Source organism: Cyclopterus lumpus, chromosome 5 (assembly GCF_009769545.1).
Source record: "Cyclopterus lumpus isolate fCycLum1 chromosome 5, fCycLum1.pri, whole genome shotgun sequence".
Lineage (NCBI taxonomy): Eukaryota > Metazoa > Chordata > Actinopteri > Perciformes > Cyclopteridae > Cyclopterus > Cyclopterus lumpus.
Genome location: NC_046970.1, coordinates 27,475,223 through 27,490,398, shown reverse-complemented (window position 1 = coordinate 27,490,398; position 15,176 = coordinate 27,475,223). Strand labels below are relative to the sequence as shown.

The 15,176-nt window shown below is 46.4% G+C and overlaps 1 protein-coding gene across 2 annotated transcripts; it reads right to left on the bottom strand.

The window, feature by feature from the left end:
* Positions 1-7,565: 7,565 nt before the first annotated feature.
* nicn1 (nicolin 1) lies at positions 7,566-14,525 on the bottom strand. Of its 2 annotated transcripts, none has more exons than XM_034533019.1 (7): positions 14,427-14,525; positions 13,465-13,608; positions 12,175-12,354; positions 10,548-10,661; positions 9,841-9,909; positions 9,499-9,603; positions 7,566-7,799 (listed from the first exon to the last, which is right to left on the bottom strand). In XM_034533019.1, exons 2-7 carry the CDS (start codon positions 13,603-13,605, stop codon positions 7,758-7,760), a joined length of 651 nt encoding a protein of 216 aa, XP_034388910.1. In that variant the 5' UTR covers positions 13,606-13,608; positions 14,427-14,525; the 3' UTR covers positions 7,566-7,757. The 2 variants fall into 2 exon arrangements, with proteins under 2 accessions (XP_034388910.1, XP_034388911.1); XM_034533020.1 differs by having other exon boundaries at positions 13,465-13,666; positions 14,427-14,457.
* Positions 14,526-15,176: the final 651 nt, after the last annotated feature.

Below are 15,176 nucleotides of genomic sequence, written 5' to 3'. Positions count from 1 at the left end.
ACTACACAAGCTGCGTTTGTATCGCTGATGAAAATTGTTTTAAAGCTTCATTTAGTCCTGAAGGTAAAAGTTTTAAATAAAAAAGGCTTTGGAAAAAAATGTTGTGGGTCGGGGGAAAGAAAGTACATTGGATACCTAACTATAGTAACGTATGCGTGTTCAGGGGATTCATATCAGGTTTGCCCTGGTCCAGCCCCTTGATATGCTGCTATAGGCTTATAGGCTGCTGGGGGATGTTTTAGGATACACTGAGCACCTATCTCCTCTTCTCTCTCTCCTTATGGATGAATTTACATCTCTCCATTGCACCTTATTAACTCTGCTTCCTCCCCGGAGTCGTTGTGACTTCACGTCTCATAGGGTCCATTGGACCTGGAGGTGTCTGATGCTGGTGAGCCGGCCTCCCATTGGCCCTGCTGATGCCCCGCCCCCCCTCCTCTCTACCTCCTTCTGTTTCATGGATTGGAGTTCCATTCATACATTGTCATATTCATGTAATGTGTTTATGTAACTCTGTAACTCTGTTCATCTGGTCACATGACATCTATTCATCTGTCCATCCGGGGAGAGGGATCCTCCTCTGTTGCTCTCCTGAAGGTTTCTTCCCTTTTTTCCCTGTCAAAGGTTATTTTTGTTTTTCCTGATCCGATGTGAGGTCAAAGGTCAGGGATGTCGTATGTGTACAGATTGTAAAGCCCTCTGAGGCAAATTTGTAATTTGTGATATTGGGCTTTACAAAATAAACTGAATTGAATTGAAACCTTTTTTTTTTTTTAACCATATATCAACGGACCATTTGTTCTGGTCCTAATCTCCAGAATATCACAAAATAACCTGTTCTAGAATATTAATGACAAATCGTTCATAACAAACAGAGATTTCAAACCCTACACCAAAAAGTCTCAATGAAACAAATCTTTAATTAGTCTCCGATCGGATGACCTCAGATGACCTTGGCTGTCTCGGGACCGGAGCAGAGTTTTCCTGTTTTTATTTTATTTTCTTGCTGAGATGGCGCTGGTGTTATTTGTGGAACTTCAATTTTGCCTTGTAGGGTGAATTTGGCTTCTGCTTTGTCAGAGGCAGGAAGCTCAGGGGAAGTCTCTGTACAGGCACCATTTCTTCCAATTCAAATGGAGTTTTCTTTGTCTCCATTACCAGTTCATTATTCCTCCAGGTATGGCTTGCATATTAATCTGGAAGCTATTTGCATTCCTCCTCCTTGCTAAAAAAACAAACAAAGAAAGAGGCAAATCAGCCTTGAAGCGAATCACAGGCCTGGAAACAAACACATCACCTCCGCTCCCATCGAGAGGAGAGGGTCCCCGCAGGAAGACAGCGTTATTACGTTCATTAAATTATGGATCACGTTGCCCCGGCAGCGAGCTCAGCGACACTGCTCTGTAAACATATGTTACATATGGTGCATGTCAAATATAGAAGCTTTTCGTCTATTTATACATCACTTGTTATTCTTATTCAATGTCAAACTGGGGTCTAAATGATTTAGTCACAAACCGCCATCTCTTTTATTAGTTAATTGACTTCTGAACTGAGAGGCTGATTCCTGGTCGTGTTTATTAAAGTAACGTTAAGCCTTTGTTATGTTTATATCATTTGATTCATAGAATGGAAACACTATATTTTAGAAGAGCAAGTCTTAGCATTTAAGGTCCCGCTGTATCAAATGGAGTATAGAAAAGTAAAGAGAACAAGTATATATTTTTATTATTATTGTTATGGATAATTGTGTAAGAATTGTATTATATCGATTAGGTGGAATTATGTTTATGTTAGAATACCATAATATTAATTATACATATATATTACATGTATTTTTCGTATATATATATACACACACATTTATATATATATATATATATATATATATATATATATATATATATATATATATATATATATATATATATAGAGAGAGAGAGAGAGAGTGATGGGCAGAGGGAGAGAGAGAGTGATGGGCAGAGGGAGAGAGTGAGAGACGGGCGGAGGGTGAACGCTTGAGTTGGAACGACAGGAGGACAGGGGGGTTGTGGGGGGAAGACAAAGTTTCTTCCCTTTTTTCCCTGTCAAAGCTTTTTTTTGGGGAGTTTTTCCTGATCTGATGTGAGGTCAAAGGTCAGGGATGTTGTATGTGTACAGATTGTAAAGCCCTCTGAGGGGAGGTTGTGATTTGTGATATTGGGCTATACAAAATAAACTGAATTGAATTGAATTGAACTCAGACAAAACGCATTCCCTTCAGTCCTACAGCAGAGACGTCCTCCTACAGCATCCATCTGGAGACACGTCGTCGTCTTCCTCTTCGCTGTGGAGACGTCCTCCTACAGCATCCATCTGGAGACACGTCGTCTTCCTCTTCGCTGTGGAGACGTCCTCCTACAGCATCCATCTGGAGACACGTCGTCTCCCTCTTCGCTGTGGAGACGTCCTCCTACAGCATCCATCTGGAGACACGTCGTCTTCCTCTTCGCTGTGGAGACGTCCTCCTACAGCATCCATCTGGACACGTCGTCTCCCTCTTCGCTGTGGAGACGTCCTCCTACAGCATCCATCTGGAGACACGTCGTCTCCCTCTTCGCTGTGGAGACGTCCTCCTACAGCATCCATCTGGAGACACGTCGTCTCCCTCTTCGCTGTGGAGACGTCCTCCTACAGCATCCATCTGGAGACACGTCGTCTTCCTCTTCGCTGTGGAGACGTCCTCCTACAGCATCCATCTGGACACGTCGTCTTCCTCTTCGCTGTGGAGACGTCCTCCTACAGCATCCATCTGGAGACACGTCGTCTCCCTCTTCGCTGTGGAGACGTCCTCCTACAGCATCCATCTGGAGACACGTCGTCTCCCTCGTCGCTGTGGAGACGTCCTCCTACAGCATCCATCTGGAGACACGTCGTCTTCCTCTTCGCTGTGGAGACGTCCTCCTACAGCATCCATCTGGACACGTCGTCTCCCTCTTCGCTGTGGAGACGTCCTCCTACAGCATCCATCTGGAGACACGTCGTCTCCCTCTTCGCTGTGGAGACGTCCTCCTACAACATCCATCTGGACACGTCGTCGTCTCCCTCTTCGCTGTGGAGACGTCCTCCTACAGCATCCATCTGGAGACACGTCGTCTTCCTCTTCGCTGTGGAGACGTCCTCCTACAGCATCCATCTGGAGACACGTCGTCTTCCTCTTCGCTGTGGAGACGTCCTCCTATAGCATCCATCTGGACACGTCGTCGTCTCCCTCTTCGCTGTGGAGACGTCCTCCTACAACATCCATCTGGACACGTCGTCGTCTCCCTCTTCGCTGTGGAGACGTCCTCCTACAGCATCCATCTGGAGACACGTCGTCTCCCTCTTCGCTGTGGAGACGTCCTCCTACAGCATCCATCTGGAGACACGTCGTCGTCTCCCTCTTCGCTGTGGAGACGTCCTCCTACAGCATCCATCTGGAGACACGTCGTCTTCCTCTTCGCTGTGGAGACGTCCTCCTACAGCATCCATCTGGAGACACGTCGTCTCCCTCTTCGCTGTGGAGACGTCCTCCTACAACATCCATCTGGACACGTCGTCGTCTCCCTCTTCGCTGTGGAGACGTCCTCCTACAGCATCCATCTGGAGACACGTCGTCTTCCTCTTCGCTGTGGAGACGTCCTCCTACAGCATCCATCTGGAGACACGTCGTCTTCCTCTTCGCTGTGGAGACGTCCTCCTACAGCATCCATCTGGAGACACGTCGTCTCCCTCTTCGCTGTGGAGACGTCATCCTACAGCATCCATCTGGAGACACGTCGTCATCTTCCTCTTCGCTGTGGAGACGTCCTCCTACAACATCCATCTGGACACGTCGTCGTCTCCCTCTTCGCTGTGGAGACGTCCTCCTACAGCATCCATCTGGAGACACGTCGTCTCCCTCTTCGCTGTGGAGACGTCCTCCTACAGCATCCATCTGGACACGTCGTCGTCTCCCTCTTCGCTGTGGAGACGTCCTCCTACAGCATCCATCTGGACACGTCGTCTCCCTCTTCGCTGTGGAGACATCCTCCTACAGCATCCATCTGGAGACACGTCGTCTCCCTCTTCGCTGTGGAGACGTCCTCCTACAGCATCCATCTGGAGACACGTCGTCTCCCTCTTCGCTGTGGAGACGTCCTCCTACAGCATCCATCTGGAGACACGTCATCTCCCTCTTCGCTGTGGAGACGTCCTCCTACAGCATCCATCTGGAGACACGTCGTCTCCCTCTTCGCTGTGGAGACGTCCTCCTACAGCATCCATCTGGAGACACGTCCTCGACATCGTTCAATGTGCTGAAACTCTCCCTCAGTGACACCACAGAGAGCATCAACTCCATCTCCATGGCAACAAACCAAGGCTCCCGTTGGGGATTCATTTATTTGGCTGAAGCTTCAAACCCTCTTTGAGTCCTCCAGTCCGAGTTCATTTAGGATTACTGCAATGCCAGCATGTGGAAGTGGAGTCCAAGGACGTGAGCCACCAGCACAGACAACCTGTCAGCATCCTATGGATCGTCTGCAGCTCCCTGCATGATGTCCACCAGCTGCTGGTGCATTCAAGGACCCGAGTCCTCGGAAACCCATGCTTGGTGAGGGCCCCTTTAGCATCCGTAGGAGACCAGATGGATTTAATATAAAAGGTCCTGTATAGGTTGAAGTGGAGGGTGGGTGGGTCCAGACAAGACTAACAGGACTTTCACCCAGGAGGCTGCCATTGTGGAGACGGTCAGGGACGGGGCAGATGGAGGTTTATGGGTTCAGAGCTGTGTCGGCTGGTTGAAGGAGACGTGTGAGAGGCACAGACCCCCCCCCCCCCTCCCACAGCCCCTCCCACAGCCCCTCCCCTAGGATGTTTAGTTTCTGCGGAGTCATCAATCTGCTGGACGAGGAGCCGGCTGTGAATTTAAATGTCAAGTGCACCTGAGCGCTGTGTGTGTGTCTGTGTGTGTCTGTGTGTGTGTGTGTCTGTGTGTGTCTGTGTGTGTGTCTGTGTGTGTGTCTCTGTGTCTGTGTGTGTCTGTGTGTGTGTCTCTGTGTCTGTGTGTGTGTCTGTGTCTCTGTGTGTGTGTGTGTGTGTGTGTGTGTGTGTTCCTTCAATCTCGGCTCACTCCCTCCCTCGTTGGCATCTCCTCCTCTCCACCTCCTTCACCTCCTTCTCCTCTCGTCCTTCTCCTCTTTCTCTGTGGATTGAAGGCAACAGGAGGAAATAAAAGTGTCTTCACTGGAAGGTCCTCTATGTGGTTCGGGTACCGGGCCTCAACATGTGGTCCTGTCTTCACTGGAAGGTCCTCTATGTGGTACGGGTACCGGGCCTCAACATGTGGTCCTGTCTTCACTGGAAGGTCCTCTATGTGGTACGGGTACCGGGCCTCAACATGTGGTCCTGTCTTCACTGGAAGGTCCTCTATGTGGTTCGGGTACCGGGCCTCAACATGTGGTCCTGTCTTCACTGGAAGGTCCTCTATGTGGTACGGGTACCGGGCCTCAACATGTGGTCCTGTCTTCACTGGAAGGTCCTCTATGTGGTACGGGTACCGGGCCTCAACATGTGGTCCTGTCTTCACTGGAAGGTCCTCTATGTGGTACGGGTACCGGGCCTCAACATGTGGTCCTGTCTTCACTGGAAGGTCCTTTATGTGGTACGGGTACCGGGCCTCAACATGTGGTCCTGTCTTCACTGGAAGGTCCTTTATGTGGTACGGGTACCGGGCCTCAACATGTGGTCCTGTCTTCACTGGAAGGTCCTTTATGTGGTACGGGTACCGGGCCTCAACATGTGGTCCTGTCTTCACTGGAAGGTCCTCTATGTGGTACGGGTACCGGGCCTCAACATGTGGTCCTGTCTTCACTGGAAGGTCCTTTATGTGGTACGGGTACCGGGCCTCAACATGTGGTCCTGTCTTCACTGGAAGGTCCTTTATGTGGTACGGGTACCGGGCCTCAACATGTGGTCCTGTCTTCACTGGAAGGTCCTTTATGTGGTACGGGTACCGGGCCTCAACATGTGGTCCTGTCTTCACTGGAAGGTCCTCTATGTGGTACGGGTACCGGGCCTCAACATGTGGTCCTGTCTTCACTGGAAGGTCCTCTATGTGGTACGGGTACCGGGCCTCAACATGTGGTCCTGTCTTCACTGGAAGGTCCTCTATGTGGTACGGGTACCGGGCCTCAACATGTGGTCCTGTCTTCACTGGAAGGTCCTCTATGTGGTACGGGTACCGGGCCTCAACATGTGGTCCTGTCTTCACTGGAAGGTCCTCTATGTGGTACGGGTACCGGGCCTCAACATGTGGTCCTGTCTTCACTGGAAGGTCCTCTATGTGGTTCGGGTACCGGGCCTCAACATGTGGTCCTGTCTTCACTGGAAGGTCCTCTATGTGGTACGGGTACCGGGCCTCAACATGTGGTCCTGTCTTCACTGGAAGGTCCTCTATGTGGTACGGGTACCGGGCCTCAACATGTGGTCCTGTCTTCACTGGAAGGTCCTCTATGTGGTACGGGTACCGGGCCTCAACATGTGGTCCTGTCTTCACTGGAAGGTCCTTTATGTGGTACGGGTACCGGGCCTCAACATGTGGTCCTGTCTTCACTGGAAGGTCCTCTATGTGGTACGGGTACCGGGCCTCAACATGTGGTCCTGTCTTCACTGGAAGGTCCTCTATGTGGTTCGGGTACCGGGCCTCAACATGTGGTCCTGTCTTCACTGGAAGGTCCTCTATGTGGTACGGGTACCGGGCCTCAACATGTGGTCCTGTCTTCACTGGAAGGTCCTCTATGTGGTACGGGTACCGGGCCTCAACATGTGGTCCTGTCTTCACTGGAAGGTCCTCTATGTGGTACGGGTACCGGGCCTCAACATGTGGTCCTGTCTTCACTGGAAGGTCCTCTATGTGGTACGGGTACCGGGCCTCAACATGTGGTCCTGTCTTCACTGGAAGGTCCTCTATGTGGTTCGGGTACCGGGCCTCAACATGTGGTCCTGTCTTCACTGGAAGGTCCTCTATGTGGTTCGGGTACCGGGCCTCAACATGTGGTCCTGTCTTCTGCTGGGAGAAGCCTCCAGGTGGTGTAGGGGGGGGGTGAGTACGGGTGAGAACATCACGCTGTATGCAGGATTCCTTTCTAGCTCAATAAATAACTGAACCATAGATGTGTTTAATACTTTAAATGCATCCAGTGCACATGTTCAGGTTCAGGTACACATGTACAGGTTCAGGTACACATGTACAGGTTCAGGTACAGGTTCAGGTACACATGTACAGGTTCAGGTACACATGTACAGGTTCAGGTACAGGTTCAGGTACACATGTACAGGTTCAGGTACAGGTACACATGTACAGGTTCAGGTACAGGTGCAGGTTCACATGTACAGGTACAGGTACACATGTACAGATGCAGGTTCACATGTACAGGTTCAGGTACACATGTACAGGTTCAGGTACACATGTACAGGTACAGGTTCAGGTACACATGTACAGGTACAGGTGCAGGTTCAGGTACACATGTACAGGTTCAGGTACAGGTTCAGGTACACATGTACAGGTTCAGGTACAGGTTCAGGTACAGGTTCAGGTACACATGTACAGGTTCAGGTACATAGCAACGTTATGACCATAAAATAAATCATGCTATTCCTCTTATTACGCAACACACACTCAATACTTTGTTTCTTCACATATTTAGTAAATAGTTCTTTTGGTCTTTTCTTCTCATGTCTGAACACGACGGCCCGCGTTACGTCAGAGAGAGAAGGTTGATGTCGTAGCACCCGTCCACCTGGAGGGGGACAAGAACCAGGTTATTATGGATCATAAAGCACCTGTCCACCTGGAGGGGGACAAGAACCAGGTTATTATGGATCATTAAGCACCTGTCCACCTGGAGAGGGACAAGAACCAGGTTATTATGAATCATAAAGCACCTGTCCACCTGGAGGGGGACAAGAACCAGGTTATTATGGATCATAAAGCACCTGTCCACCTGGAGGGGGACAAGAACCAGGTTATTATGGATCATAAAGCACCTGTCCACCTGGAGAGGGACAAGAACCAGGTTATTATGAATCATAAAGCACCTGTCCACCTGGAGGGGGACAAGAACCAGGTTATTATGGATCATAAAGCACCTGTCCACCTGGAGGGGGACAAGAACCAGGTTATTATGGATCATAAAGCACCTGTCCACCTGGAGGGGGACAAGAACCAGATTATTATGGATCATAAAGCACCTGTCCACCTGGAGGGGGACAAGAACCAGGTTATTATGGATCATAAAGCACCTGTCCACCTGGAGGGGGACAAGAACCAGGTTATTATGGATCATAAAGCACCTGTCCACCTGGAGGGGGACAAGAACCAGGTTATTATGGATCATAACGCACCTGTCCACCTGGAGGGGGACAAGAACCAGGTTATTATGGATCATAAAGCACCTGTCCACCTGGAGGGGGACAAGAACCAGGTTATTATGGATCATAAAGCACCTGTCCACCTGGAGGGGGACAAGAACCAGGTTATTATGGATCATAAAGCACCTGTCCACCTGGAGGGGGACAAGAACCAGGTTATTATGGATCATAAAGCACCTGTCCACCTGGAGGGGGACAAGAACCAGGTTATTATGGATCATAAAGCACCTGTCCACCTGGAGGGGGACAAGAACCAGGTTATTATGGATCATAACGCACCTGTCCACCTGGAGGGGGACAAGAACCAGGTTATTATGGATCATAAAGCACCTGTCCACCTGGAGGGGGACAAGAACCAGGTTATTATGGATCATAAAGCACCTGTCCACCTGGAGGGGGACAAGAACCAGGTTATTATGGATCATAAAGCACCTGTCCACCTGGAGGGGGACAAGAACCAGGTTATTATGGATCATAAAGCACCTGTCCACCTGGAGGGGGACAAGAACCAGGTTATTATGGATCATAAAGCACCTGTCCACCTGGAGGGGGACAAGAACCAGGTTATTATGGATCATAAAGCACCTGTCCACCTGGAGGGGGACAAGAACCAGGTTATTATGGATCATAAAGCACCTGTCCACCTGGAGGGGGACAAGAACCAGGTTATTATGGATCATAAAGCACCCGTCCACCTGGAGAGGGACAAGAACCAGGTTATTATGAATCATAAAGCACCTGTCCACCTGGAGGGGGACAAGAACCAGGTTATATATATATATATATTTATGTTATATATATATTTATTTTAATATATTTATACATAGTGTGTGTGTATATATATATATATAGATATATATGTATGTGTATATATGTATGTGTATATATATATATATATATACACACACACTATGTATAAATATATTAAAATAAATATATATATAACATAAATATATATATATATATATACACACACATATATATATATAAAATAATATATCATATTATTATATCTAATATCTAATAAAAAAAAGTAAAAGAAATAAAATGCTTGTGTTTCTGACTCACATCGTACCGCCCGATGGAGGCCGTGGTCTGGTTGGTCTGCATCACCTCCGTCAGGGCCCACATCTGCTGGATACTGGAGGACACGGTCTGGGGGTCTGGGAGGCCCTAGGACACACACACAAGTGACATCAAGCTTCTGGGTCCCATCACACACTGGTTTGAGGTGAGAGACGACATGTCGTCTGTCAATTAGTGACCACACTTATTTCACATAATACAATTAAATGGGACATTTAGACGACAAAGTATGACAATAATTATTAAAGGAACATCATGAACATCATCAATGACTATAATTACAATAATAAAGAAAGTCAGACACAAACACAACTAAACGCGTACCTCCAGGTCAGGGTGCTGGTCCACCAGCGTCAGGTCCGACAGCCAATCAGAAACCTCCTTCTCGGGGTTCTGGAAGTTTAAATTGTACGGTTGGGTCAAATGTTGACATCACAACGCATAATTCAGCTGGACGTAAACATGTGTTTGTTATTAATCTGCTGTGTCACGGTGGCTCCACCTGCTGGTGGAATGAAGAACGACAACACAGAAAACAGCTGTGCATCTGAGTCCATTAAAAAAGTATTATATTAATTCATTCACATTAATTACGGTATCTGTACATTAACACCAGCTATTAATGATTGTATTACACAATACTTTATTATTATCATTATTATTAGCAATAATTACATGATATTAGTATTGTTAATAATAATAATAACTGCAGTAGCAACATTAAAAAGTATTATTAATATGTGTACTTGTAATGATTTCATAATATAATAATAATAATAATAATAATATAGTAATACAAATAACAGAATAATACTTTTTGTTAATAAAGATTTTTATTATATAGTATAATACTAATTATAATTACTATTATTGTATAATATTAAGAGTTATTGTAATTTATTTAATTATAATTTGTATTATTAATGCTACTGACATTATGCATATTTACATTAAGCATAATTACCAAACAAATCAAATGCTCATATTCCACTGATAATAGTTACTCTCTTAAAAGGACCAACAGAACTGACCGGCTCCACATGGGGGAATATGTTGACCTCTTCCAGGCTGAAGGTCAGCCAGGCAGAGGACGGCTGTCTCAGGATCAGTCTCACTGAAGTCACATGATCGGGCTCCACCTGCATCTGGACCAACCAATCAGAGAACAGCGTTATGAGTTATGAAGTTGTTCAGTCTCAATGCAAACAATGGACTGCAGCGAAGATAACGTGACGTGCAGCAGGGCGTCGCCATGGTGACGGGTTGTCGTGGTGATCTTCGGTGAGATTAGAGAGGGAATAAAAACAATCGGGGGGGAGAAAAAGCTGCATTTGTTTTGCAGGTGGAGGAGAACAAACACCGGGCGCTGCACGGAGGTTCACTAGTACGTCACATTGCAAACCATGAACAGGAAGTTATCATATTATGATTGAGGGGCAGTGACGTAGGACGCCGTATACGTCTCTGGTGTAGCCCCGCCCCTAAATCATCCCTTGATTTATGGTCTGTTTGACTCTAAATGACCATAATTTACTAAATAAACATCATTCTGTATTGAAGAAGACTTAAAACTAGAGATTAAGACCAAAAACTAATGTTTACAATGTTTACTGAGGGAATACATCAAGAGAAGTAGAGTCATTTATATAGACTTCTATACAACCAGAGGAGTCGCCCCCTGGTGGTCAGGAGAGAGAATGCAGCTTTAACACATGAAGCATAGACTTCTATACAACCAGAGGAGTCGCCCCCTGGTGGACAGGAGAGAGAATGCAGCTTTAACACATGAAGCATAGACTTCTATACAACCAGAGGAGTCGCCCCCTGGTGGTCAGGAGAGAAAATGCAGCTTTAACACATGAAGCATAGACTTCTATACAACCAGAGGGGCGCCCCCTGGTGGACAGGAGAGAGAATGCAGCTTTAACACATGAAGCATAGACTTCTATACAACCAGAGGAGTCGCCCCCTGGTGGACAGGAGAGAGAATGCAGCTTTAACACATGAAGCATAGACTTCTATACAACCAGAGGAGTCACCCCCTGGTGGTCAGGAGAGAGAATGCAGCTTTAACACATGAAGCATAGACTTCTATACAACCAGAGGAGTCGCCCCCTGGTGGACAGGAGAGAGAATGCAGCTTTAACACATGAAGCATAGACTTCTATACAACCAGAGGAGTCGCCCCCTGGTGGTCAGGAGAGAGAATGCAGCTTTAACACATGAAGCATAGACTTCTATACAACCAGAGGAGTCGCCCCCTGGTGGACAGGAGAGAGAATGCAGCTTTAACATATGAAGCATAGACTTCTATACAACCAGAGGAGTCGCCCCCTGGTGGTCAGGAGAGAGAATGCAGCTTTAACACATGAAGCATAGACTTCTATACAACCAGAGGAGTCGCCCCCTGGTGGACAGGAGAGAGAATGCAGCTTTAACACATGAAGCATAGACTTCTATACAACCAGAGGAGTCGCCACCTGGTGGTCAGGAGAGAGAATGCAGCTTTAACACATGAAGCATAGACTTCTATACAACCAGAGGAGTCGCCCCCTGGTGGACAGGAGAGAGAATGCAGCTTTAACACATGAAGCATAGACTTCTATACAACCAGAGGAGTCGCCCCCTGGTGGGAGAGAATGCAGCTTCCTATCCCACCTGCGCTCTGTGCACCGAGCAGTAGTCCTGGGAGCCGGCCTCGGTGTGAGGGTTGTCCATCAGCGGCAGGTCCCTCAGGGCGGTGCACCACTTAGCGGGCCCCTCCTGCCCGGGGCTCTTCCTCAGCAGGCGGACCGTCACGTAGGCTGTGTAGTAGTTCTTAAAGGTGATTTCCTGAATCTGAAACGCAGACAGATGATTATGAAACTACACACAATAACTCCCCATGTTACGTTATCACTGTGCTAACTCCATCACACACAGAGATGGTGCAGCATGACCTATTTGAGATGAATAATAAGAAGTGTGTGCACGAGACAGGGCTGATGATTCTAAAGACATTCTGCTTCACTGTGGATGGAATCAAACTGAAACATATCGTCCTGCACTAACCATGAGACGTGTTGGGGCTTAACGTATTGTTGGAGGAGAACACTGAGTCTGCCACATGTAGACGTGAAGCCAGAGATGATTCCTTCACGCCTTTGAAGCTTCCAGCTAACGAGGAGTCACTCTGCATTAAAGAAACATTTAATGAGCACTAAATGCTCAAAAGTAGGTCGCTGCCCCGAAATGTTTGAAGTCTCTCTCTCTCTCTCGAGCAAGGAATGCAGCTTAAAATTTAAATAAATGTTTTGTGTGTGTGTGTGTGTGTGTGTGTGTGTTGTCTGCTAACTTACTAGACGGTGCCACAGGGAGACACCAGAAACATGGATGGAGAATAAAACTAAAGGTTGAGGGAGAAATATTACTTTGACGTGAAGAAGAGCTCGTCTTTCAAGACCTGAAGAAGAGCTCGTCTTTCAAGACCTGAAGAAGACCTCTTCTTTCAAGACCTGAAGAAGACCTCTTCTTTCAAGACCTGAAGAAGAGCTCTTCTTTCAAGACCTGAAGAAGAGCTCGTCTTTCAAGACGTGAAGAAGAGCTCGTCTTTCAAGACCTGAAGAAGAGCTCTTCTTTCAAGACCTGAAGAAGACCTCTTCTTTCAAGACCTGAAGAAGAGCTCTTCTTTCAAGACCTGAAGAAGAGCTCTTCTTTCAAGACCTGAAGAAGAGCTCGTCTTTCAAGACCTGAAGAAGAGCTCTTCTTTCAAGACGTGAAGAAGAGCTCTTCTTTTAAGACTTGAAGAAGACCTCTTCTTTCAAGACCTGAAGAAGAGCTCTTCTTTCAAGACCTGAAGAAGAGCTCTTCTTTCAAGACCTGAAGAAGAGCTCGTCTTTCAAGACCTGAAGAAGAGCTCTTCTTTCAAGCAGATCGTGAAGCAGGAGAAGCTCCAACGCGACAGCTTACATTGACGGGCTTCCCAAAGGGGAGGGCGACGTCGACCACGCAGACGCCCGAGGGAGCCGCGCCGGTCTCGGAGTCCCCCATCTGCAGGTAGACCGGAGGTTTGATGCTGCAGCTCACGGGCTGGACGTCCTCACCGCTCATCCTCTGGAAGCAGAGGAGAGGCGCACCGAGTACGACGTTCAGAGGAGTCGCAGTACAACACCTCCATCGTCCCAATGGGATGTTTCATAGAAGGACACATTACAATGTGTGTGTGTGTGTGTGTGTGTGTGTGTGTGTGTGTGTCCTCAAACCAGTACGCCACTTCAAACTTGTGGAAATGTGAAGCCTCACATTCACAAACAGAGAACGTTCAGCAGCTTCAATTCATACATGTATATATATATATATATATATATATATATATATATATATATATATATATATATATATATATATATATATATATACATACATATGTATATACACAGTATATACTGTTATATTGTATATATACTGTATATAACAGTATATACTGTTATATTGTATACTGTATATACTTTTATATTGTATATACTGTATACTTTTATATTGTATATACTGTATATACTTTTATATTGTATATACTGTATAGACACTTTAAAACAGGATATTGATGTAATTGTCATGCTTATGTTCTCTGGGATGTGACGTAGATAAGAGAGTTATAGTTTGCAATAAAACAACAAAGTTATTTTCATAAACAGACTGGACATTATATCTATAAATAGTGCTCTTCGTAAACAACAAACAAACAAACAAATGGAATACATAAAGTGTTATATATATATATATATATAAACCTCTGCCAGCACCACGGACAGCGACACTTCCGGGTTGCTTGAACACCGAGGGCGTGTCACGTGACACGTCCGTGTCGCCGGTTCAATAACGGGGCCCGGGGGGTCGTCGACACTCCGAGGGGGACGCCGGTTGCTACTCACCTTTCTTTACCGGAGCGGGTCTCGGTGCGTTCACGGCGACGGAGGAAAGAAACGAGAGCGACCCGCTCCAGGTCGCGTATGATGACGCGCTGCTACGCGACTTCCGGACTGTAGTCAAGGGCGACGGGGAGCGTCTTAAAGGGCCAGTATCGCTCTCGGCTGGCTGCCTTTGCTCCTTCCTGCAGCTGCTTCCTCGTGTTCAATAATCTAACATATATTGTATCATATTTACTCTGTGTGACGGTATTTGTTGACATTATTTAGTGGGTACGAATACACTGTGCTAAGCAGGTCACAATGGTCATATTAATCATTTTATATTTAAAGAATCAATAACTGATTTCATGTGGTTATTCACAGATCGCACTGCATATACTATTTATAATAATAGCACTAGTAATAATAATATGAATAATACTTTCATATGTTGTTATACAATAAAAACAGAAGACAAATGATGTGACTTTGTATATGTTTCTTTATTATTTCTTTTTTTAAGTGTATTTCTTGACATTAATGGAGAAAACCACTCTGACTTTTACACTTTTACATTTTTTAACATCTCAACAGTTTGTTAGAGGCTAATAATACATTTAAAAAAGGAAAGTATATATCTCCGGACGGCCATAAACAATGAATTCTCATCTGTTTTTTGTAAACTTCCAGCTGCCGCAGTTTTTTCGACCTATTAATATGTTATTGTGAAAACGTGCAGCAGAGGGCAGGCTGACTCCATGTTCTAGACCTCCA